This window comes from Molothrus aeneus, chromosome 5 (assembly GCF_037042795.1).
Source record: "Molothrus aeneus isolate 106 chromosome 5, BPBGC_Maene_1.0, whole genome shotgun sequence".
NCBI classification, from domain to species: Eukaryota; Metazoa; Chordata; class Aves; order Passeriformes; family Icteridae; genus Molothrus; species Molothrus aeneus.
In genome coordinates, this window is record NC_089650.1 from 37,874,687 (window position 1) to 37,901,979 (window position 27,293).

Sequence of the window (27,293 nt, forward strand, 5' to 3'; positions counted from 1 at the left end):
TGTCAATAAATACCAAGTGATGCATGCAGAGGAAATGGTCTTAACTGCACATACAGAATAATGACCTCAAAATTTCCATTGTTATTATAATTTAGCAATATTAGAATCACAGCATATACTTAATACAGAATGTCACTTCAATGGTAAAGACTGAAAAGGAGAAGGGGGTGTTGAAAATGTAAATGTAAAGCTTTGAGAACAAACGCTGGAACTTCATCAAACTGATACAATTCCATGCTGCAGAGTTTTTTTGAATGCTACATGCAAGATTAACTCATTCTATCACAGAAAGGTGTAGAAGAACTAGGAAGGGTACAGTGAATTTGACCAGATATGAACCAGAGGCATGGAGCACCTGTGCTATTAGAAAAGACAATGTAATCTAGGACTCTTTCCTTTGAAAAATAGGTGTGATGAAATGTGAAAAAAGGCATTTACATTCCTTCTGGTTAATTTATAATTAAGGAGCAGCATCTTAAGCAGTCTAAGACAAATAAATGGAAGTGCTTTTTCCTACAACTGAATAGTAAATTCTAAAACTTATCATGATAGGATATTTTGAAAGGCGAACACAGAGTTTCTGAAAGTGATGAAACCAAGTTATTGAAAATAAGGCATTCATAGTTGTTGTTTCCATGTTCTTTGTACAGCATAACACCCATGAGTCCTTACATTGCTGACTGCTGTATGAGGAGTCATGCTGTTTGAACTCTGTCCTGGGTTGGTGATTTTTAAATATAGGACAGAGTTCAGACTGAGAAGTTCTAAAGTTGACTTGTCTCAAAGTTTGCAAATGAACATGGAAGACCTCATTCTAAACAGCCTTTTACATCCTTCCCCATGCAGTCATCAGCACTTAGACAAAGAACATCTGATATAGTGACCCTATTCTGTGGAAAGGTTTTTTTCTTTGTGCTGGAACCAGGGATGTTTTAGGTACTGCTGAGCAGCACTGTCACAGCACCAAGGCTTTGGGCCTCTCCTGCTGCTCTGTCAGTGAGCTGGCTGGGATGCACAGGAAGCTGGGAGGGGACACAGAGAGCTGACCCAAACTGACCAAAGGGATAATGCAGACCAGTATTGCGTTCAACAATAAAAGCCGGGGGAAAGAAAGAACAAGAGGGGACATTCAAAGTGAAGGCCTTTGTCTTCCTAAGTCACCATTATGTGATGGAGCTCTGCTTGCCTGAAAATGGCTGAGCACCTGCCTGACCAAGAGAATACTGGAATTTGTTCCTTGCTTTGATTTGCTGGAATGCATGACTTTTCCTTTATCTATTAAACTTCTTTTATCTCAGCCCCTGAGTTTTCTCCCTTTTAGCCACCTGATTCTCTTATCCATCCTTCTGGAGGGAGAGTGACCTGGGTGGTGCTGAGCTGCTGACTGGGGTTAAGCCATCACAGGTAGTTTTACAGTATGGACACACATTTAATCATGTTTCCTAACAGCAGTCTTGTGTCCAGTTTCTTCTGTTATGTGAAAATTCATGTCATTTAAACACACTGTTCACTGTATTGGAATCCCTGCAATAATGAATACTTCTAGCATTGTGCAAATTATTTTTAATCGTTCATTGTACTGAAGAGTGAACAAATTCATTTTAATAAAAAATATCTGACAGTATAGTATGGCTCCTGATTCAGCATGCAATTTGCAATTTTACTTCAATGAACAGTATGTGTACAAGGCAATGCTTTCTTGCCCATTGCAGAGATATCATGTACGTATTGTTTACTTATAGGGTAATATTAATACTTAATTATGTTTGAAGCAGTGACAAAGCTGGCTAATTATGCTGAAAGGACAATGTTATTATCCAGGCTCAGCCCTCTTCTCCCTTTGAGGAAAGGAATGGAATAGAAAAATTGAAAAGTTTATAGGCTGTACTTTATCTACAAGGAATTTCCTCTGTGCTTGGACATTCTTTAAAGTTACCAAGGGACTTGGCCTTCAGTCTTCTTTGTGCAATGCTGAGGTACTTAATCTCCTGTTAAATGAACTAACTGGAGTAACAGAAACATTCCAGCTGCAGCAGCATGGAGCTGCATTTAGGCTGGCTGCTCCATTACCTACAATGTACAGGTCTATCACAAGTACTGGGATTTTTAGTTTCAGTTATATCAATAAGACAGTAGGAAAGGTAATTATCTTTTCCAGAGTGCTCCTTCAGCAGTGCTGGGCTTTCTAATTAGAAGAATGTACTTTCTAATTAGAAGAATGAAGACCAAAATACATATTTGGAAATAAATGGCATTTAAAAGGGAAAGATTATGTTTAAAACCAATTGTATTTAAATGAAAGGATTTACTTCTTTTATCCTTACATGTGTCCAAAGCATTGGCATTCTGGAGCTCTCCTGGGAGGATATCTAAATTTGCAGGAGAAATGCTTCAGGCCATCACCACTATGTGGTGTTCTGTCCATTAGAAGTCAAATATGCTGTCTGTATCTATGTGCAGATAGTTAGAATAATTTGAATAGAAATTTTGGAAGGAAGATTATGTGAAAAAGACTTCCCTGAATATTATTTAGAATTACCCTTTTTGTCCTGTCGCTGCATGCACTTTTTTAATGAGTTCATATAGTGATTGAACAAGAAGGAATGCCTTTAAACTGGCAGAGAATAGGTTTAGATTGGATATTAGGAAAAAATTCTTTACTCTGAAGGTGATGAGACTATGGAATAGGTTGTCCAGAAAAGTGCTTTTACTGCCCCTATAAGTGTTAAAGGTCAGGTTGGATGGGGCTTGGAGCAAACTGATGTATGGAAGGTGTCTATGCCCAGGGCAGGGGGTTGGAACTAGATGATCTTGAAGGTTCCTTCCAACCCAAACCATTCTATGATTCTGTGGATTGTTTTTTCCTGATAATAATTTCTGAATAAATTTTTCAATTCATACACATTGGTGAAAAAATGCTTAACATCTGAAACCTAACTGAAATAAAAACTGCATCTGCATCTGTCAGAGCTACAAATTGTCATAAAATAACTAGGAACCTGGTCTGATTTCCATGTGCTATTTTGGTTTGCTTCTGTCATGGAGTGAGAGGGAAAGTGAATTAATTGAATACTGTTCTTAAAAAAACAGAATTGTTCATAGTAACAAATAAGCCTCTTCTAGATAATGAAACCTGATGTATTTTTAAATTATAGTGTTACCTGAACTAAAAACTGGGAAGAATATTACAGTGCATATTTCCTATTGGATTAGGTTCAGTTGTATATTCCTGGGTGGAGTGTCTCAGTCTCTAGAACTTAGTGGTGGTGGCAATTTACTCCTCATGGATTTTGTCACAGAAGAATCAGTAATATTTACTAGTTTAGGGATTAAGATTGACTATTTTCTTATAGAGAAAAATACATCCCTCTTCATTATCCTGAACATATTTGCAAAAATTAAAAAGTCAGCATTTAAGAAAAGCAATGTGTAAGTCAGCAAAGTCTTCCTCTAGAAGTGTCTGGTTTGTGTCCCAAATTATATTTTCAGTTACTGTAGACAGATCTCCTTGAACTGTGAGCATTTGTGTTGGGATCATTATTGTGGAAAATTACTGTATTATGTGCCAAGTTGCCTCCATTGATAGCCATGAGAAAAACACAAGAGTCCTGGCTGGTTTGCATATTCTCTGAGTGTCCTTCAGATGGCAGGAGAGGAGGCTGACTGTATAACTGATATAATTGCATTTATGGGGGCACTGGATTGTGTTCCCAAAGTTTTTTGTATGTAGAGGTTTTGACCTTCCAGGAGAGAATGGTCCAGACTAACTAAGTGTTTGGATTTGCTGGCCAGACCTAGGACTGATCCACATCCATTAAAGTTCCATTGCGGGGTTACTGTGGTACCTAAAGAACTATACTAAAATGAGAATGCAACTTGTCTGTAAGACCAAAATATTGTCATGTGAATTCTCAGAACTGTAAACTGAAATCTGACATAATGGACAAATTCCCATGTTGTGTCTCATTATGTGCAGCTTTGATTTCTGTGTAACTGAAGTCTAGGAAGAAGTTACACTTTTGTTTACTTTTCAGGCTTCAAAGGTAAATATTTCACATTTTGAACTGGAGATGGTGTGTTTTGGGCCAGTATCAACCTGTATGCATTTCTTTGCACTTAATTAGTTAGGCAGTGGCTCTGATTATTTCTTTCCTGTAATTTTAATGTTGCCATTTCACCCAGATTTCACTGAGTTTGGTACTTTCCTTCTTGATACTAGTTCTTACTTTTGACTGTTTCATTCCTAAGGCAGAAGCAGTGAATTAAATTATGTATTAAAATCAAGGATATTTGCTTTTTTTGAAGTAACTGCCAAAAGTGTTTTTCTGTGAAACCTTTCATTTTTTATAACTTCTAGTTGATTATAATTTTTGAGCCACAAGTCCAAAGTACCATCCTAGGCATGAAGAAAGGAGCCAAGACATTCCTTTCACTAATTTGTTCTGCCTTTTTTTTATAATGGCCAAACTTTAGGCATTTGCTTATCTTTGTGCCCAATGTGTACTTTCAGTGAAGCTGCTAGGAATAAGTTATTTAAATCTATCTCATAGGTTGAAAGTTTTATGACAGTTCCTTCAAATGTAGAAGAAACCAACTTCTGGTATTGCTCCGCTGAAATGGTGATGGATTTGACATGTCACAAATGTTGCGAACTTCTGCTGCCCAAATGGAGCAGGTACCACTTTGTGGAAGTTTAATAAATATTAGATGTTGATGAAGTTTGACTTTGTAGATAGTGAGCTTATACTGTTCTTGTGGTTAATAGATGGATGGAAGCACATATCACTCCACTGGAAATCCATACCCGTCTGTCTTGAAAATTGCAAGTCTTTTTCAGGAAAATTATTTTGATATCCTATTCCCTCTGGATGTTCATATGTAAAGGCGTGCCATAGCTATGATGGAATTGTTCTCTGGACATAGAGGTTGTGGCCATATTCTGGCAGTCATCAGGTCTTTGGCAGGCTTATGCATGGCTGTTTGCACTTAAAGGACCTAATGCATTCTGGACATGTAATTGGCTGTGAGGATATTCTACACTATTTTGTATACAGCTTTCTGTTTGAAAGAATATTGCTATTGTAACTGCAAGGGAAGCTAGCCCGTAATAGCAGATGCTGTTACCAGGCAGTTAATTTTCAAAAGGCCAAGAATTAACAGTTTTGCTATTTATGTGGCACACTAATTTTTCTGCAAAAGGAAATCCGCATTGATGAATAATTTAAATCCCAGTCTCCCTGCGAGTCTATAATCACGTGCCCCACAGAGACTGGAGTACATTCTACTGTGAGCATTGTGCAAAAGATTAGTAGCTCTGTGGTGGCAGTGCTGCTATAACAGTGTGAATTGCACTTTTAATTTGTCTTCCCATCTGACAGAGCATCTCATTATACTTACAAAATCTATTTTAAATTATACTTTTTAAATTCTCAGTTGAAGGATATTTACATAAAAAAGGTAAAGATTAAATAAATTGTTTTAAGTCATATCAGCAAATCATTTTAATGAGAACATCCTTTCTTCTTGCATTTGGAAAAGAATGTGTGTTTTATTCCCACCATGTTTAGTTCCAGTCAGTCAAACCCAGCAATGACTGGATCCAATTTTTTACATTACAGTCTAGATGTGAAATGTGTAGTAAACCTACTTTGTGTCATAAAATTATGCAGGATCTCTAATAGCTAACTTGTTAGCTATCTTCAGCTGAGAAGTATTTTATACAAAATCTTATATAAGATGAAAACTTGGTTTTTTCCCCATAAGTAGTACTGAGCTGAAAATTATTGCATTTTGTTAATCAGATTAAATTGTCAGGGAATGTACACATAAGGTCCTTAGGCACATTTTTAATAACAACATTACATTTCTTTCACTCCTTCTTTTTGCTCTATTTGCCCTTCCTTAACTACATTATTGAAATCTAGGAAGCATAATAGCTGATCTATTTAATCCCACATCATTATCTTCCCACAGCATAATGCATACTATTCATTCTCTCATATTATTCATTAATTCATTATATTTATTCTATCCTAGTCTTTGTGTAACAATGTAAGGAGTCAGACTTTCACTGTGCAAATGAATAGTATTTTGAAGTGTTCAAAGATCACAATTAATATCACTGACCTGCTAATTTGATGGTTCACTTGTTGGTAGGATTTCATGTTAGTTGGACACTACTTGTTGTAGCTCTTGTTTATTTTTCTGGACATTTGCTGCTGGAGTTAGTCCTGTGCTGAGCACGATGTGAAAGCTGTGGCCATTTATATGAGACTTCAGCGTGAATAGGACTTATGTGAAACAATTGTATTTAATACTTTCTCTTATAAAATATATGGCCCAGGTCCTTTGAGGTAAGGGGAGGTTTAGGAGGCTGTTGCATTGCTCCTTGCTCCTGGCGATTGTTTTCCAGCAGTGCAGTTCCTGGGCTGTGGCTGCTGCTGTAGCTGCTGTAGCTGTGGCCGAGGGCTGCTGTGACTGGCTGGGGACACGAGCACCCCTTGCTGTGGGACAGAGCTCTGAGGTCACATCGGGGCAGACAGGCTGCTCCAAAGCACGTCCCTAGCTGTATTCCTGTGCTTTGTGGGGCATGTCAAGAGGTGGTTTTATTGCTTTTTAGTTTCTTATTTTGTCTTTTTTTGCACACAAGTTATTCTCAAATATTACAATTCTTAATGATTGGTGAGGCATGGGCTTTGGGTTCAGATCCAGATTTGAACTTCAAAGGCTGCTGGGAGATATTAGGACCTACATTTCTGACTTATGTTACCTACTGTTGTTTTTCATACTTTTTATTTGCCAAGAAGAGTTCATGTAAGCTCTTCATTTTTATACCATTGTTCTAGATCACTTTCAATTTTGCAGCACCCACAGATTTAGCTTGGAAGTTAAAGTAGAAATTAATTTAAAAATTAGTTTTTACTGTATGCCTATTTGACTTCTACAGCTGTAAATTGCCCACATTTAAAACTAATAAAAGAGTAGATATATAATGAAAGGGTATATAATGTCCAGCAGTGTTAATTAAGATCTGTGTCTCCCAGGAATTGAAGGGGTAGCCCCAGCTCCACAGAAAATGGAACATGTGCTGAGTTGTAAATACAGAAACTTTTCCCAGAGCAGAGTTCCAGACTAGAGAGCTCAACACCTTGCATAGTTGGCCTCTAACTGTGTAGGCACTCATGAGCTGATATTTCATGTGCATACCAAACAGCAATTACACTTCATAAAGCTATGCAAGCATTTTGGAAAACAAGTCTCACTACAGTGTTAAAATCAACTTCCACCATCTGTTTGGGAGAAGCAGTGGGCTGGTTTCTTGTGACCTTGGCAATTAAATATGCTAAAATATAGTAGTGGCAGAATACAATATTTGCAATACCTATTAAGAACAAAAGATAAAATCCAGCTAAGTAACACCAAACCTCAGACCAAGAATCACCATCTGGCTACCAGGTTAATCAAAACTCTTGATACTCATCAAACTCTTTCAACTGGAATACATTTTTAGTGATTAATTTTAAAGCAACAGGAGTTAAATTCTGATTAGAAAAGCAAAGTTCTTATTTCAAGGGTTTAAAAAGCTGTAAAGCATGTAAGTGTTTATATTATGGGGTCTTATATTGAGATTATTTTTCTGGGTTTTGTTTTTAGATTTTTCAAAATTATTTTTGGAGGACAGCAAAAAATGCAGAAATTTTAGCAGTTCTCTAATGCTAGAGGAATTAAGGCCAGCACAAGAACATAGTAGACTACTTTTCCAGTTTTTAAAATAATGAAATCACAGCTTTTTCTGGGTGAAATATAATTTCTGCTCTTTCCAGTAATAAAGCAAGCTAACAAACACAGAATACCTTTTAAGGGTATGTCAGGACTTCTGGTATTCTGGAAAATTATGTCAAAGAATAGACTTGTTTCTAAATCTCATTTGGGTGCTCAATTTCCAGAACCAGTGCCCTGGAGTATTCTATGAACAATAATTTAAGTGGAGAACTCTGCATGACAGAAGATTAGAGTGAACAAAATGCTCTCAAACAAACACACTTCAGTACCTGGCATAAGTGTGCAATTGGTGCTGCTCCTAGTAGGAGGAGATAGTTGTCATAACTGTGTGAAAAGAGGAAATTGCAGCTGTTTAATATACTCTTGCTGGATAAGTAAAAGACTCCATTGAGTGGGTTTCATGTCATCCATCCCTGCTTTTCAAATTATTAATTCATACATATCTACTGGCATCACTCAAGCAATAATAATACATAGCATTTTCATTTTTAATTAGTATTTGACAAATATAATACTTTGAGGAACAGGCCACAATAGAAAAAAATTATGGTGAGGCTCAAAGACTTAACTTTTTTTTCTTATACTACATGTAGATGAGTATTTCTGAATTACAGCCATCATGACAAACGTCCCATTTATCTTTTACCTCACGTAAAAGATTTTCATTATAGCTGAGCAAAGAATTGGTATTTGATGAGCTTAATCTGGCTGACAGTGCACTGGAAATATATAGTGGTTTATATTTATGGGAACAATACATATTGGAGAATTGCTTTCCCACTTCATTCCATTGTTTGTTCATGTAAATACTTTGCACATCTTGCAGTTAATGAGATGACAAATAGTTTGAGATGACTGCTAAACTTTGAGGTCAAAGCATACAGTTAAGGTTCATCAGCCCTATGCTATCTTAGGTGAAATACAATGGGAACAGAGGATTGGAAAAGGGCACTGCTCTCACTGTGCAGAGAAGTGTCCTCTAGATACTTTCTTCCAACTGGACTTTAGTCCTTCTTTTTCTGTTGAAGAAACATGAATTGCCACCATCAAATAAAATATATTAGACTGGACATACAGGAGAAAGTCAGCCACTGGAAATACCTGAAGACAATATCTTTACACATTCATGGCACTTCTTGTTTCCAGATTTATTTCTGAGATGTGAATTCATCCTCATTCCTGCCATTCACAGGAGATTTAGCAGCATTTGGATTAGCCAGTGAAAACCAAACATGCATTGCTGTGATACCAGTAAAAGAGGAAGGTGCACATACTATTAACTATTACAAGAAACAGAAAAAATTACCAAAACAGAAGTCTTAATCAGAATTTTACTTCCATCTACCTTAGTAGCTTTTTGTTAAATATATGTATTTCTATGCTAAGTAATTTTCATCATTTAGGCAGCATTTTTTAAATTGCTAACACACCTTGACCTTGAAATTTCAATTTCATTTTTCTCTGAAATTTCAAAGTTTACATAAGGAAATGATGGGAAAATTCCCCTTTCCAAAATTTGTGACTTATTTTATGCAAATTGCTTATATTCCTGGTTCAACATTTATATTAATGAAACATGAACAATAGCAATATGTGAAATGATTATACTTAATATAGCTATCCAGAATAAATTTCCATACAGCATCTGTAGATAATTTGGAAAAAGAAGCATATAATAAATATGTGACTCCACTGATTATTTCCAGATCAAAAATTTGGCAGTACTTGCCAAATCTGATTGTCTGGAAATTTAGGTCAATCTTTTTCAAGTTCTTAAGGTTTTAATACATGAAAATGAATCCTTTTGTTTCATTGCCTTTAGAAACCCCATTTTCTGTGAAACTGCAAAAGATAATTACAATTGAAGTTCTTGTCTAATTATTGGACTTTTGGAGCTTTCAGAGAAACACTAAATATCAAAGACTCCAGAGAAGCACTGGGGAAACTGTGCTTCCTTCACTGTGCAGCTGAAATGGAGGCCCATTGTGAGCAGCTGCAACTGCAAATTATGCAAGGAGAAACATAAACCCAAAGAATGTCCTTTCTTGAGTCAGTGCTGTAAGAAGAGCTTTCACCTTTAACTAGCAAGGATTTTGGGAAGAGTGAGGCAGATAGCTGTTAAAATGAAATAAAATTAACTGATGCAGGAGGAAATACACTTTGGCTTAGATTGTATTTTGTTTCTCTTTAAATTTTGAAAGCTGTGGTGATTTTCCAAAATTAAAAGAATATATTATGAACTGCTGATCTCAGTATTGTACATATAGTCTCCTACAAGTCTGGCAAACTCATAATCATTTCCTTTAATGGTGATGGCACTGCAATAGCTATATTTGTGACTGAAATGATATGGAAATATTATTATACCATTTTTTCTTAGTAAGTAATATATGAACAGTATTATAACTGAGCTCTTGCAAAATATAACATTCCCCTGTTAAAATTTAGTAATAATTTCATTGAAACAGCATTCTAAACCTTTCTATCTCACCATTTATCTTTAGAAGTTTTGGTAATTTTCTGATGTCTTTCATTTATGGCCATTCCTATGTCATGCTAGCTAATTCTATTTCTTACCTAAAGACCGTTTTCTGGTCTTGGACATTTAGAGAGTAATACTCTCTTATTAATGGACTCACATAAAATGCCTTTCTAAGACAGCACTAAAAGGATCCTAGTTGACTGTACTGCTCTTGTACGTTACCCAATTTAGATTATTACTGGCAGCAAATTAGGCATTACTTGGTTGAGTTCCTATACAGTTCCAATTAATTATTATAAAATGAAGAATGAAAAGGAAAAAAACCAACCCACTCTTTTATCATAAATACTGCAAACACTGACTGTAACCTCTTGCTTAGGAAAACGTTGCATGAAATTCTGCATATCCTTGTCTCTAATAGTGGTGCTGTTAATGTAATTCTTATGAAAGTATAATGACAGAGCTCTCTTTAATAATAATATGCAAATAAAAGTAAGTAATTTTTTGTTGTTCCACGAAGCATGCATAAGAGTGCAAATGCAGAATTTGTTAAGAACATTTAAACCTGCTGTAAATATGGTAATATCTGAGTATTTTCTGAGCCAAGTCTGCATTAGGAAGAAAAATCATCTTTATTGAAATTTAGTTCACTCTTATAAACTTCTAATTCAAGGACATTTCACATTGCTAGGCTGGAATAAAAGGATCTTGATCTAATTATGAATAATGACCTTTATATTTTATTGATAAATTCAGCTGAAGTGTTCTTAGGCTTGGTTCTTTACTCAAGTCCTGTCTGCCAGGGCGACATGAAGCCATTTCCTTCCCTCTGGGCTGGAAGATGTAGGTGGTGAGTAGGGCAGGTCATTGCTGGCCAGTGTCTGTCCCACTGCCACTCAGTAATTTCTTAGGCTTTCCATTTTAGCATGTCATTTTCCATATGTTATTCACCTAAAAGGGTCAACCTGCTCAGCAGTGTCACTATTGGTAGCTTGGCTACCAGACTCAGGGAGAAACTGTCAATATTCTGATGGCTGAAAATGGCAGGTATGGAGCCAGTAAAGCATCCAGTTTGGCAGTTTTACAATCATTTGTGCTTTTCTTAACAGTAGAACTGCTTGTAGATTAGGTAATACTTCCTGTGGAAAAAAAAAAAGACAGAAAGGCTCTTGTTGTTAATTGCATTAAAAGATAAAGGTTTTGCTGTTTCACAAAAGGGAACAATTCACTGGGTAATTTGAAGTAATTTATTCTGCATTCTATGCTCTAAATTAGGGGGATGTACTGCAGGTAACTGTTCCCTGACTTTGGTACACAAGCTGTCTTTTCCCTATGCTATGGTGTCACAGTAGGAATAATGGCCCTAAAATGCAGATCAGAACTTGTCTGAGGGCCTCCTGAGTGACAGGTCCCTTTCAGCATGCCATTGAGATTTTCTGAGGATCTGAAAAGGCTTTTCAGATTAATCACAACCTAAAGGGCATCTTGTACAAGTATAAAATAATTATAATAATTATCTCCTTCCTCATGAGATTATAGGGTTGCATCTACATTAGCAAACAGTTTATCCCTGCAGAAGTGATTTTGTAGACCCAAACTGTTGTTGCTGAGGGCATGATGTCCACATTATATTAATTTAGTGGAGAAAGTTTTTTTGACAAGCTCTCTTGTCCTGAAGGGAACACCCCTAAACTGTAGGAATGCATTAGATTCGCTCTTGGGCTCATTTTTTGCTTAATTTTCATCTAAAAGGGATTAATTTGCTGTGAAACATTCCAGGATCATTCCATATATGATACAGACCATAGCAAATGGAGAAAATTTGAAAAATTGTTTGAAAATCAAGGTCCAGCTCCAAATTGAAATGCGGATATTAGTGCCCCTTGTAAGAGTCCAAGGAACTAGAGGAACAAAACACTATTTATTGATTTGTTTTGTCATTAATTCTCCTGTTGTACACTACCTACAAGTCTACATATTATGCAGCAGGAAGCTGGGTATAGAAATTTAAGAGGGGCTGGTTATGACTGGCTACTTAGTGAGCTCCTGGACATATTAAAATGCCATTTCAAGGCAGACATAGTACATGCCAAAGAGAGTGCATTATTTCTTGAGGTAGACTCACTTGGATGAAAATCAGGGTTGAAGCTCCATATGACTCTTACACAGCTGCTGTTACCTTCCAAAGAGGATATTTGAAAAGGGGGTGGGAAATAGATTTTATATTTCAAGGAAAACTGGGTGCCATTTAGATACTTCAGCTATCATTAAGCAATGACCTAGCTTGAATTAATTCCTAGCAAGCCATCACAAGAATACCCTGAATTTTCTGTTTTCAGTATGAGCTGGTATTAATAATATCTTAGTGTTTTAGAATATTGACAAGGAAGTAGAGACTGAGAGTCAAAATTCTCTAGCATATCGGGTGATTCTAAAGACAGCATTAATTATTGTAGTCTATGCAACATATTAGATAAAGTGCCAGGGCCAAAACCCCACTAATATTTAATAAAGCCTTGTGCAGAGAGAAAAAACCCCCATTTTTCATTTGTATGAGTAGAAAATTCATATTTTCTTCTATGTGGGCATACCTCTGCTGAGTACAAGACACTGTATCTGGATTACCTGCTGGACTTCACGTTCTACTTCCCAGCTGGTGGCTGAAGGTTGTTTGTGCAGCCTGGATGCCCTCCTTTAGCATCTCTCAGAGTGAAAAAAGTATTTTTCTATGCATATCCTCAGAAATAGAGATTTGTATTGTGTACCAGATCCATATTTTGGAAAAGTCTGGTCTAACTTTGATCTCACCTTTTTTTCTCTGAATGTTGTGCCTGTGGTGACTGTGACAAATGAGCATGGGTTAGAACTTGACATTAAAAGAGTGGAGGAACACTTTCCAGCTGTGTTTCAACTAGGTTTACTCCCAGTTGACAACTCTCCTGTCTTCTTAGTGTGTTATGTCAACTGTTAGAACTATTTTTGGTCATTGCACAATCAAGCTTCATATTTTCTGTGATTTGAGCAACCTGTCATTTTTATTTACACTTGAACCCTTACTTTCAGGTGTGGCCCAAAATGTGTAGGAGTCAGGTATAAAACATAGATTAGGCTCAGACCTAAAATTATTTGTCAGAAATGCTATTATGCCTATTGACAGATATAATTGCCATGAAAATAGCAGGGTAGATCTTAGAGTCCTGCTTCCCTGTTCATCTGCAGAGGTCTCTCATAGTGCTATCTGCCAGAAGAGTTCTTTGGGGAAAAAAACCAAAAAAACTTTCAGTTGGATATTTATGCAATAGAATCTGAACATAAAAATTTCAGGTCTGACAAGATTGTGTAATATAGTGATGGCCTTCATCCATACTCATATCCATGTAAGAATCCCAGAATTAGTCCTCCACTACTGATTGAAAGATATTATGTTTAAGACAGTAGTCACTTTAAATAGAGCTAATAACAACAGGGATTTTTTAATTTCTGTATCCAAACTTTCAAAATACATCTAATATATATAGTATAGTTTCTTCTGTTATCTAAAAATATTTGCACTTGAAAGTACATAATTTTTAGGTTCTAAATCTCTACATTTTCTACATATTTTCTACATTTTCTTTGTTTCTGCTCTTGCAAGAAACAAGATTTCTTCATATCTTGACAATTGTTACGCTTGCCAGTTTTACATTTCCATGTTGTCATTGTTAAAAAAACAGGATGACAATACAACAAAGATTTTAAATTTAAAACATAAGTGATACAAAAGAGAGTGAGTTTTAAATCAAGTGAGGGAGCCTTAATCATGGAATACTCACTCATGCTCAACAGTTTGACTTTAACTCACTGAAGTTAGTAAAAAAGCTATTTTGGTACTGAATAATTCACCTGTATAGTACTGTGACTTTTTGGGTCACCTTAAATATTATGACACCGAGATGGCAGTTATGCCTTGAAGATGTTAAAATAATAAGAAGGAATATTTGTCTTAATCAAATCTTCATCACCGTGGTTAGTTTTTGAGTGGAGCACAATGTGGGTTTAGGAAATTAGTGAGACTAATTTCCTGAAACTCACAGTTTTTTTTTACTGTGAAATGCTGTTACTTTAGGAGTTTTTCTGAGGAGGATGAAATGACATGGAAGTAATCACTTCATTAATGAACTTGCAAAGAACTTGCTTATAGTTTTCTGCATGGAAAAACTTAGTTCTTGTGTTCCTGTACTAGAGTACAAGAAAGGAATCAAGGCATTGATATGGAGACAAGACCCCAGAATCCCTGAGCTGTGTCCTGATCCTGCCTGCTGGCAAGATACCATCTGATGCACTTCTTATGGATATGTTTTTTTGCTGCAATGTGTTTATTTCCTTTTGATTTCTCTGTTTTCCTTCAGCCTTTCCTTTGCTTCACAAGCCAAGCTCTTTAACTCCTCCTGTGGTAGAGACTTTATTCCTCTGACTGGAAGACTGTCCCCGTATTTTTTGTGGGTTCAGTTTCACTTTCATAAAGATGACTGGCCAGAATTGTGTAGATAATTCTGAATGATAGTTTAAGAAACTTCATACTTATCTTTCTGTGTCTTTATTAGAAATAGATAATTTAATAATTTATAGGATTTGCCTTTTTACAGCCATCTTGTGTCATATTAATAAGGATGTGCTCTTGATGATCAGCTTAAAGAAACAAATTGGTTTTACACATGTTGTTTCAGATGATAAATTTCCAACTTGTAGCACAAATGCTATTAATCCCTCATGTTCCCTTTCAGTACTACATGCTGGTACTGCACCTGGATTCAATCCACCTTTCAATTCTTGTAATCCACAGCATCTTCTGCTTAATGTAGAAGTCCTGTAGTGACACTGTAGAAAATGCTTTATCTAAAACCAGACAAATTATATCTACCCCATTTCTTTGTCTGGAAAATGAATTATCAAAAAGAACTGTCAAGTTAGTATGGCATGAGCTACCTTTGGTAACACTGCTTCATTTTATCCTATGTTCTATTTACTTCCCTGTCTTTAATTTGTCTTTTTCTTCAAAGCTTTCAAAGCTCTTGCAAACTGAAGAGGTTAGACTAATAGGCTTACACTTGCCCAGATCATTTTTGTCCTTGCTTTTAAATATGGGCACTTCAGTTCCCATTCTCACTAATATTTGATGCTTTCTTTGCCTTAGATTTGGAGGCTTATCTCTGCCACTGCATGGCCTTTATGAAATCACAGTACACCTAGTGATTCAGTTCTTAGTGAGGCATTTTGTTCAAAGCTCATTGCACAGTTATCTTTTTTTTTTCACAGTTAAGCTTTTGATTGGTTAGTGAGATATGAATAAAGAAAATTTAAATAACCATCTGCAGGAGGATCACATGTAAGATACAAGCAAATACTGCTGCCTTGATGATTAAGTGAATAGCTCATACCTCCTGCAACTTAAAGCTCCCTTAAGCATAGAAACTGGGAGAAAAATAGTTTAAAGTGGCATGATAATATCAGAGAAAATGATGAGAACTGGAGCCTAAGTACCCTCTAATACTGAGCACTTCATGGTCAGAGATTATTTCTCAAAGCTGTTGGACATCATTGGGCAGCTTAAAGATATTTTAATATTTTGGATGTTTAAATATTCCAAAATGTTTTATGCTAGTACTTAAAAAGTCAGTGAACATGTAGGTTTGAGTCTAGATTATTGCTTTAAGTTCTATATTTTTGTAAACATGTAGAAGTATAGAACCTAACCTCCCAAAAATTCATGGGGTTTTCTTTCTCCATACTGAGTAATGTGTCAGCATTAACATTCCTCAGGTGAACATTTTTTTGCTGGTCCTCATGAAATGACCAAGAAAAAATTTAGTCAGTTAAATACATCTGTATTGTTTGAGTTGAATCTGGCTAGAAAGGTTGTGCATTTCTTGTTACAATTTCTTTGCTTTCTTCATTGTTTTCAATTAGGTGTTGTATTGAAAAATTAATGAAGATGAAAATTACTATCAACTGTGTACAGAGAACTGGGGTTAATCTGGAATCAGGGGACATTAAGATTGATAGCAGTTTAGAGGGAAGACCATTATCACAACCATACATAAGCTTTTGGAAGAAATAAGTTCTTTCCCTCATCTCTCAGTGTTTCTAGCTGGGAGATGAAATGCAGCTAGGTGCCTAAAGCATTTTATACCTCTGGCAATTTGAGCATTCATGCTTATCAGATTTTGGAAACAATAATATATATGTAAATTTCTCATCCAAGTGCTATGAGACTGTCGGCAAATGTAATTACCTGTATGTGCATCTGTCTACAGTTTCCCTCTGCTGGCAAACTAATTGAAGTATGCAAAGAAGAATTTTTTTTTTTTTATTGCATGTTTTCATATATTCCATAACTTTTTATTTTTCAGATATTTGAGATATTTTCTTTTCTTGAAACTGTCTCTTATAAAAGCTCACTTACTAATCTGTTTCCAAGAACTCATGTTGTGTAGATACATTTGTGCATGCGCTTAAATTTAAGTATGTGCGAAGTTACACTGATTTAAATAAAAGAAATAAATGAGCATACCTGTCAATCATATGCTAAAGGACTTTTAGATTTAATTTGCCTCGGAGTCCTAAGTTTTAGCACAGTAGCCTGTCAAAAGCCCTCTTTATGGCATTAAAGACCCAAAATCTTCAGTCTGCTTCCACTGCTACGCTTAACAAAGTCACAGTGACAAGACTGGTGTATCCATCTGCCTTGAGTGATTTAACTATTTTTGAATGTTTCTTAGTAGTGGGGCTAAGCTCTCTATCACTACTTATTCTAGATATTGAAATATCCACACTGTTAATAACTTTTTAAAGGAAAAAACCCAGAAACCCACCCCTTCTGCTTTGTATGCACAGATTTCCCACATCTCCTGTGAGACACTAGTGTGCATTGCTAGGCTAAATGCCTCTTCCCTTTTTTTCATTGCCCACCTGGATCAAAGAAAGAGAGAACGTGTCCGTGTCTATCCCCAGCTTCCTTTTGGAATCAGAGTGCCCTTTGTGTCTGTTACAAGCTGTGTTGTATGAAGTAAAAGGAAGATTGATTTTCACAAGCTACCATGTACCTGAAGTAATGAAAGTGGCAAATTACTTGTTCCCTGAGCAAACATGACAGGAATGTCATAGAGGGAATTTATATATATGCAAATGCACAGGGGTCACATTGGTGTTACTTTTACAAAGCGACCTTATTCACCAGGGGGGCATTTTTAAATCTGCATTAGTCTACACTGGAAAGGCTGAATAAAACTGCAAATACCTGCATTGTGTGGGATGTAGCAACTAACACAACTAATAAATAATGTACGATTCAACACAGTAGAGAAGATAATTTAAATGGCTGCATTATTTCTCTACAAGAGACTTGGGGTCTCCAGTGATTTCTACTACTCATTTAGGCTTTTTCTGAAGTAGCAAATAAAATATTTGTCATAAAAACTAAACTAAGAGGATGTGGGACTAATTTTCTACCAAATTTTTTGTCTCTTAAGCATTTTGTCAGGATTCAGTAGAAAAATAGGCTTATGTATCTCTTTGAGAACCCTTGCATTCATAGGGTCTGTGTATTTGCAAAAGCCAAATGGACCTTACTGACAGTGAAACTTCCCACATATGTAAAGCAGGAATGAATGAATTTTGAACAACTTCAAAAAACCTGAGAGTTGTTTTGAGAATCTGTTTTATGTAAAGAAAAGAAAAACAAGGAGCAACAGAGAAGAATGCTGTTACTTGTAGGAAACATGAAAATTTTATTTGTGTATTAGCTTTTAAAGGAAGAATAAAAGCTATTTTTTCCTTTTAGTTTTTACTCCTCAACAATAGAGATAACATGAGTTTTTACTTCACCTAAAACCAGAAAGCAAGGCAGTTTAGCACTGGTCATACAATATAAGGTAATTCCCATGTGATTCTCCTTTAATTCTGAATTGTTGGCAAGGTGGCTGATCTCAGGTCCAGAAACAAAGAAGGAAGAAAGTAGAAACACAAAAGCTTATGGATGCTACATTTGAAATACACATCTGTGCATGGCATTTTCAGGACAGCTGAATGGTTGGAGCCCATCTACTGTTGAAAGTGGGCTGACAGCGAGGTGGAGCAGTGACAAGGGGAGCCTGTGCAACACTGGAGTGCATTCACAATTTGCTGTTGTTGAGCTACACAGGGAGGGATTTCTGCTGATGTGCAGCTTGTGAAACTCCTCTGCGGCATCAGATATGGTTTCTCCCCGAGAAAAAGCCCTGCAGTTTTTTGTCACTAATCACTAAAACAGTCTATTCTTGAGTTCATGATACCAGACTGGTTTTGGTCTCATGGAGTGTGCTTCAGGCAAAAGAAATCTTAGGGAGCAAAAGTAACAAATCCTACGAAGGAATCCTTGTGTTGTGGTTTCAGTGAAGAGCTGGGCACAACAGAGCCATCTCACACTCAGCCACTGCCTGTCTGGATTATGTGGGTGACATCTTTTTGTTATATTTTGAATGTGTTCCTGAACCACAAAAGGAGCTATCTTTCTTTTTTCTTGCTTCAAAGCACATTGAAAAATGAACTCAAACACAGCAGACTTTCATGTCCTCTTTTGTGTGAAAGTGCAGAGAATTACTTGGGTTTATTTCCAATATGTTAGGTTAGAAACTAAAGGAAATTGTTTGTTACACATAAAGCTCATGTGTAAAATTGATTTTCACATGTAGGTGTTTCCTATAGCATGGCTATTCTCTGTTTTGATCGGCTTTGGCTTATGTAGCATTATTGAAGGCTGGATGGATCACAATGAGGGAGTGGTTCTGAAGAAAAGAAAGTAAATAAAAGAATAAATGTCTCAAAAAGAAAACTATTCCAGTTAATATCTATAGTTTGTCTGTGGAGCTCTGCATCACCTCTAGTAAAAGTAGACATAATTTCAGAGCTTATTTGTTCTACTTATCACAGCCAATTATATTAGTGTAATGACAGTACTGAAGTGGACTCAGTTTTATTTCCTGGATGTGCTTACCCGACATAGATCAGGGTTGCAAGAGGCTAATAGTTATTTCAGAGCTGAGGTCAAATGCTACCTAGGCCCAGTGTCTTCTCAGTGCCCTATCATGGGCTGTTTTGCAAATCCATAACAAGATAACCAGCATCAGGGTTTCAGAGCCCAGGTGATAATTCATGCAGTGAGATACTGAGCATATCTCATGGCCTCTCTGTCCTCTCCTTCTTTCCCAGCTCCTGACTCAATTTGTCAATAATGTGCCTCCATTCCAATCTCAGCTTCTTGGACCCTTCATTTTTTGTATGTAGGGCTGTGTTGCTGCAATGTGGTCCTTGTGTGTAGCAGGACTTCTCCTAGCAGAGAGCTTCACATCTTGTTTGTTCTTATGCAGTCTCTTGCCTGTCCTTGGACTGACCACTGGGAGTGACAATGCAACAATCCCAGGTCTGGGTCTAGGGCTGCATAGTATAATTACTTGGAAGGTTAGCATCATCTTCCAGCTTTTTCTATTTGAACAGCTGTATGTTATGAATATGTTAACTGATTAGAGTTTTTTTCTGTAGTTCTTCTGATGCCTCTGAACTATTAGTCCCAAACTGCTCCTTGCACTGATTTTTCTGTTAATTATGTTTATTATGAAACTATTATTAGACACAGTTCAGATTTTAGTCTTCCTAAAGGTGAATACCACTAATAACTAGTGAAGATAAATGTAATAGTCTTGTGGTGCAGAAAGTGATGAATAGTTTTTCTCATGATCGGGAAACCTAGCAATGGCAATGAGCCCGGATTTTCTGTGTCAAAGCTGAAACCCGTCCCTGGCTTTGCAGAAAACAGTCTCACTCAGTGCTAGCTTACTCCTTTTTGGTGTGCTCAGCTGTGTGCAGGGGTTTACATCTTCACTCTGCCATGCATCCTGAGGGCTGCTGTTCTCAGGCAGAGAGGTTGGTTTTCTCTCTTTCCCCTGCCACTACTCTTTTTCCTGAGGCATTTACATTTTCTGATGTGCATTTGCTGCCAGTCTCACAGAGCAGTGAGGGAATCTGGCATCAGCGGAATACAGGAAGAAACTGTATTAGATTCAACCTTGCTTTAATGGTGCAAGTCCCACTAGGTTTCAAGAAATGTTATGTAGGTGAGGAAGAAAGATTTGATTTTAATGAGAGATGACTTGGCACCAGCAGCATAACAGGTGCAGTATGAGAATGTAGAGTGAAAGAGTTAATTCATATTCTTTTCACAGAGATAGCTGTGAAAGAGCATATGCTGAATGTGCATTCTAGTCTCATTTTTTTGTTCTTATTTACAGTGACACATAATGTATTTCCCTTTAGCTTTGAGTGCTTCATAAACCTGGAGCTGATGATGAATATGCATTTTACACTCCAAAGGCACTGGGATCAGTGCAAGAAGGAAGACCTTAGAGTGGTTCACATCACACTGTGATCTCTGCTGTGATTATTAATCAGTCAGGCTTTCAGGGGCACATGCACCATCCTGGCTACAGCACTTGTTTACTCCCCTCTCCTTTTGCTTGATAAATGTGATATCTAAACCTCTGGGAAACACATAATAAATGTGTGACTTCTGTAAAAGAATGCTGAGTGTTGTTTGCTCTGAATTCATGTTTAGAAGGGTTTGGTGCACTCTTTAGTGGGTTGTTAGTTTCAGTCTTGTTTTCTTATACACAGCCTGCTCATCAATCTCCTGGAGAGCAAGATTGGCAGTTCTGGGAGAAGTGGTCTGGTTTCAAGTCTGGAAGATTTAAGTGGAGTTGTGGGGTGTGTGTCGCCTTATCAGCATGCAGGATTATACTGGAAAGAAATTTACTGAAAGGAGAGGAATTGTTTTGAAGAAGTGGAAAATGATTTAGGACTTTTAACATATTACTGGTTAAATCTGTATTAAAGTAGTCTGCATTTCAGAGTTATGGTTGCCCAAGATAGTACACAAGCAGAGGAGAAGAGATTCACCTGAATTCCTTTGGATTTCTTAGGAATACAATAGGAGACAAATGTGCAACCATAATGAATTAATGCATTTTTTTCTGCTCATAAAAACAATCTATTTCTAGGCATTACAATACAGCAACAATTTTGCTCAAGTGATCAAATTTTCTAGTATAAATGGTTTGAAATAGTTATCATTGTTCTATTGGCCTATCAGCAGACACATGACCATTGTGTAGAGCTGTTTTATAGCCAGCTCCCTAGGGTTCTTCCACAGGGATGAAGTGAGAGAAGGACTCCTTACTGTACCCTCTTGCCACTCTCTGCACAACTGTAATCCTTAAGCACTAGAGCCTACGTGCCTGAACTTGTCTTTTTGGCAGGTGGAGGGGTATTTTGTCTTTGGAGGAGGTTACTGAGAAATAAGTCATGTGCTATCTTGTGCTTGAACCACTCTGGTGGCTTGCTGTCACAGTGAAAACATCACTGAGAAGATGAGGGGAGCTCTGTGCAATTTTCCTTGGTGCAGTTAATCAGATCTTTTCATTGCCCAGAGGTAGTGAGGGAGAGGGTAGTGAATCTGCCCTGCTCTATTTCATGTTTACAAACCCCTCAAGTCTTCCTAACAGGATTTCTCTGCAGGAGGATTGAGACATGAACTGAAGGTCTATTCAGATCTGTTATTGCCTTAGGACTCATTGCACAATCCGAAAAGAGCTACAATCCCAAAAGTTAGAAACACCACTGTATGATCAGAGACAACTGCAGGGCCATGACTGGCTGCAGACAGAGCAGTGGAGCTGCTCAGTTTGTCAAGACCTGCTCAGAGATGAACAGGTTCATCCTTCTTGCCAGCTTTGGAGTCTGCTGTGGTTATGAACACTGTTTGTGCCCTGAGAGAAATTATGATGATGCTGAATTCTCCTGGTACTGACTAGGGTGGAGGAATGCTGTCAGACCAGGGTGGGAGGTTATGTTGCTACTTTATGTACCTCATTTAGAGCTCAGCAGAATTTAAGACTTTAAGACTGTGAGCTGGACACTTATGAAAAATTAGTAAATTCTCCTTAAATTAAGAAAAATATGTATTTTTAAGAAATCTTAAGATAAATATTTAATTTTGTGTATTTTTATTTTCAGGATGAATAAGAGATACTTACAGAAAGCAACAAAAGGAAAACTGCTAATAATAATATTTGTTGTAACACTGTGGGGGAAATTAGCATCTGGGGCAAATCATCATAAAGGTAAGAAATTCTGTTCTGTTCTATCATGTTGTGTCTGTGGCCTCCACCAACAAATTCAGAAGGGTCTGGGCTATGCCACCTTTCCTCCTTATGCATATTTATGTCTCCTAATACTGGTTCGCTAATCAGTGAATTAGCATTTCACTAAATGCCAAAAAAGAGTAATAAAATAAGAAAAAGATAGTGAGTACATTTTATCTCATAAAAATAGTTATCAGCAGATATATATGATGCAAATGAATTTCTGGAAAGAAACAATTTTTAGTAGCTTATATGATGTTTCTGTGTGCAGTTATCTACAAAGATAAACTTAATGGATAATGTATATTGAATGAGATTGCTTCATCATCAAAAAAAGACTGCCACTTTGCAGTATTGTCTGGTTTCTATGCTTTGGTCCTAACACTTCAGCAGGAACTTTTTGTGACAAATGTGAGATTTGTTTCCGCTTGGTCATTCCAGACCTTAATATGTATGTATTCATACCAGCACAAGATGTGATGGATTATTTAATATTGTAAGAAGCTCTTTCTTTTGCATGTGTGTTTCTGTTAACCCTAACACAAGGAACAAGCTCTCCAGATTCACAAACAAATGCCTTCTTATAGGCTAATAGGACTTGAAATGTGATCTGCAGTATTACAGGATTTTGAACTCCATTTCTCATCATTATATAGCGTCTGTTGGCTGTTTATCTGCTTATACAAGATCAGAATAAGCTCTAACAACCTGGATAAAGCAAGGATGGGACACAAACATTACCACAAGCTAAGGAGTTAAACCCAGAGGAAGGATTAAAAAAAATCCCAGTTAGTTAATTTCTCTGATGCCATGTACATTTTATGATGTTCACTCTGATGACAGGATTTTATGAGCAGGTGTTTTTATGTATCAAGCTGCTAGATATTTTTCTGTTGTGTGAAGATACCTTTCTTCAAAATGACCCTCTGATTAAGGACTTCAGGATGCAGAGACACTTACGCAAAGTGTTATAGAAGTTGCAATTTGACTGCAGACAAAACAGACTGTGATGTGGTCCAGCAGGCCACCAGGTGGGTGTCATGCCAGTGAAGAACTGTGCTGATAGCCGTTCCCGTTCAGCCTTGTTCCCCCTCCAAACCAAAACACAGATTTCTGCTGTGGCTTCCCAGTTTAGTTGTCTATTGGAAAAGAGCCAAGATATCCTAGCCTGCATTCAGAATTCTTTTGCTTTGATTATTTCTCTTTAAACATCCAAAAAGTCAATATCCAGACCATTTTGATTCCATGTGCAAGGTCTGATCAAGCTGTGTTTGCTTCTGTGGAATTCAAACTTTGCCAAAGTATGCTTGCTGTACTTTTTGGAAAACTGATGAGTAAAACATATCACCATGGATTACATAGAAGTTATAACCATAAGGACTATTTTGGGATTTAGTGCTTCATAATTGAGAAAAAAAAAATCCACCACCAATTGTAGCTTAGCTGTGTGAGAGGAACCCAAGCAGAACTATACACTGATTATCTGGACAGTGTTTGTTGTTTAAACTTCAGCCTTAGAGCAGAGATAACTCAAGGAATATTTAATTTAATTTTTATAGATAGAAAAATGCATGGTCCTCCTTAAAAATGAGTTTATTAGCTGTAGGGTCTTTATATTCCTGCAAGCTAACAAAAAGCTCTCTTTTCTTTTTTGTATCTTTTCATGCCTTTAACAAAATATATGAAGTTTTGCAGGAAAAAATAATAATGAGAAGCATGACTTGAGTATTTAATTTGGAAAAGAAGCTACTTTACCTGTTCTATTTCTTTTGGAAAGAAAATATATTCAGAAATATTTTGGCTTGTGGATTTAGTAAATCAGCTGCACTCACTATACTGGGGATTTTTAAAAAAAGCAAAACTCAGAGTTATGCAGCTCAATTACCATTGATTTCTAAAGGTACTGGGAGTTTGAATTCCCATTGTGTCATAGAAAATCTTCCCCCTGCTCTCATGGCAAAAATGGAGCTAAGGTACATTGAAGGAGAACTTGATGCTGATCACCTTTGCATGGATTTTCCAAATACTGAGAAACGTGAGTTTTTTTCAGCCCTAATTATCCCTAGCATCATTAATCTTCATTTATAGAAGTCCTTACTAACATATTGACATGACAAACCCTTAATGACTTTGAAGGAGCCCCTACAATTCCAAAAATCAATAATCTGCATTTTAAAAAAATCTTTACTTTCCTATTGACTTACTCATATTATTCACTAGTTGCACTAAATTTCAAACGCGTCTCTTTTTCGGAAAGCTATTGTTAAAGAAAAGACAAAGTACAAGAAGAAAAAGTTCATCAGTGTGTGAAAAATTGTTTAATGAGCATTCTGCTCTCCAGGCAGACTTCAGGAGGAATATAAACAGATGACTCTGACAGGCTATGAGTAGACTTGTTGTGCTTATTTCTGGGATATGGCACAAATGAAAACTCCCAAGTCAGCAGCAAGAAAAATAGCGGCCAAGGCAGGGCATGGAAAACAAGGCTCTGAGGACCAATTGAGCAAGAGGGTTACAAGCTGGGGTTTCAGAAGACATCTTTTCAGTGTGATGTGTGTGGGTGCCAAATCCACCTCTCTTTCTCTTGAGAAGTCTGGTTTGAAGAGACTTCTGCTCCCATTATCTTGACTGATGGCTGGAGTTTCATCATTCTGGACAGTAAGTCCAAGAGCTAAGAATGTTAAACAGTGTTTAAAACAACACAAATCTTGCTCTTTTTTTTACTGCACACAGGATTATGAGTTCTTCAGTGTGATTCCTGGCTGTGCAAATGCTTATATTCCATTTATCCTGTCTTCTGTAAAAAAACCCCAGTAACTTTGCTTTTTTTTTTCATTTTGCTGGAACCTGATACCATGGTGATGGGTGCCTTACCCAAGCACGTGCACCTGACAATCAGCTTGCAGCACCAGAAGCATTTGTGCTGCAGTAGCTACAGCTGAGGAGAAAGGCATATCAGTCTCCAAAAGGATGTTGTCAAGTGTATGAGTCGAAAAACTGATAAAGACTAATCCTGATCCTCCTACACATTGCTAGCCCTTGGAAAACAAACAAACCTGTACAAACATACAGTGTTTGCTGGCAGATATGGCAGGCAGGCATCAGTTTGGCATCACTGCCTTTTTGCTATTTCTGTCATAGGGGGCATGAATTGATTTGATGACCATTGTATCACAGCCCATGTTTAAGGTGTCTAGTGTTGAACTGGTCCTTTTGAGAAAAAAATATGCTGATACCCCCTTACAAGCACTCCTTTCTAGAGAAGAGACTACTGTGGCACAAAATTTCTTCTCTAAAATTAAAAACTCTTTCAAAATACATAAATCTATGAACTTTTTTATCACTAAGGGTTTTTTAAATTGATAATGCAATAAAATATTCTAATTCAATGAAGAGTGCCTTTGAATCTAAGTATAGTTTAATATTTCTCAAAATGCAAAACAATAAGTTTAACATTAGTTTTAAATCCTAGAAAAAATAAGAAGTAACTTAAAAATATGGCTAACGATGAATGCTTACATGCCAGAAGGAATTTGTTACAGAACCAGAAAACACTCTAGGTAGATAAGTAATTGAATATTTTTTGACTTATCATGAAAAGTCATGATAATTTATTTTTATTTTTAAAAAGTCACTCAGAAGCTGAACTCATTAATCTGATGCCTATTTTATAGATATAGTTTTGTAGATAAACTATCGTACAAGATGCAGAATTGCTGCTCCTACTTGTCTGTGACTTTGCACTAAATTAGAAGTCTGAAGGAATGCCTTTCTACTCACAAGGAGAAAATGAATTTTGGTTTCTCCTTGCAGAGGAGGAGCTGTTCCAAAAGCCAGCTGAATGAAGGAACCCCTAAAGCTGGTGGTTAGGTCACCCTTCTTGGATGGGTCTGCCTTCCTCAGCCACCTTGCTGAGGCAGGAACACTGCTGGCACCAGTGCTGTGATGTAGCCTGTGCCATACGTGCCTGGAGTTTGGGAATGGGTATGACTATGAGAACCAAGAAACTACATTCCTAATGTTTTGAGACTCTGTCTAGGTAAGACTAGAGAATATACCAAATGGTGACATAGGAGGTCTGTGAAGTATTCAAACTCTCAGTAGAAATACCTTCAACATGAGGTTATAGTGGTTTAGTATGGGTTTACATTTGTCCTTTCTGTTGAGTATTTTACACTGTGTAGAAGATACCATTCATAATGCAGAGGCCATTTGTATTAAAATTAAAAACAGAAAGTAGCCTCAGTGCAGAGTACAGAAACCAGATACAGACATTCCTTCTTCCACCTAAGTAACCACTAGAGAGCTGCATGCTCCCTTGTTTTCTTTTGAGTGAGCTGAGTGAGCCCGATCGGAGGTGATGCCATTCTTTGGGGACATAAGAGATGTGGTTTGAGCTACAGAGGGCACCAAATTCAGGTCTCCCAGTTCCACTCTGGGGGTTCTAATATAAGGGGTAAGCAGATGCAGTACTGTTTTGTCCTCAGTTTGCACTTTTTTTGAAGTACCTGTACTGTAATGTTTGTTGAGGGATCTGACCCTGCTGATACATTCACCTTCTGGTTGTGTGGACCTGTCAAAGGACAGAAGAGTTGTTCTGCATATTCCCAGGTTCTTTACTGGAATTAGAAAATAAATTTTCCAATATTTAAATGAAGGAAGTTTCAGGCATGAAGAGGAATGTGTGTGGATGCCTTAGGAGCTGCCAGGCGAGGCTGGAAACTGGTGGGTAGGGTCTGTCAAAATATTAGATGGACACATCCACTCATGTATTATTTTTCTGTCAGTCCTGCTTCATGCAAAAACTCTTTTGTCATATT

The 27,293-nt window shown here is 37.0% G+C and overlaps 1 protein-coding gene across 2 annotated transcripts in view; it reads left to right on the forward strand.

The window, feature by feature from the left end:
* Positions 1 to 27,293, forward strand: part of TAFA2 (TAFA chemokine like family member 2) — a 181,727-nt gene that overhangs the window by 109,540 nt on the left and 44,894 nt on the right. For both annotated transcript variants that reach the window (XR_010783702.1, XM_066550217.1), the window contains exon 2: positions 22,346 to 22,452. Coding sequence is in view for 1 of the 2 variants with exons in the window: in XM_066550217.1 (XP_066406314.1) it covers positions 22,347 to 22,452 (106 nt within the window). In the remaining variant the exon portion in view is untranslated. The remainder of the gene's footprint in view (positions 1 to 22,345; positions 22,453 to 27,293) is intronic.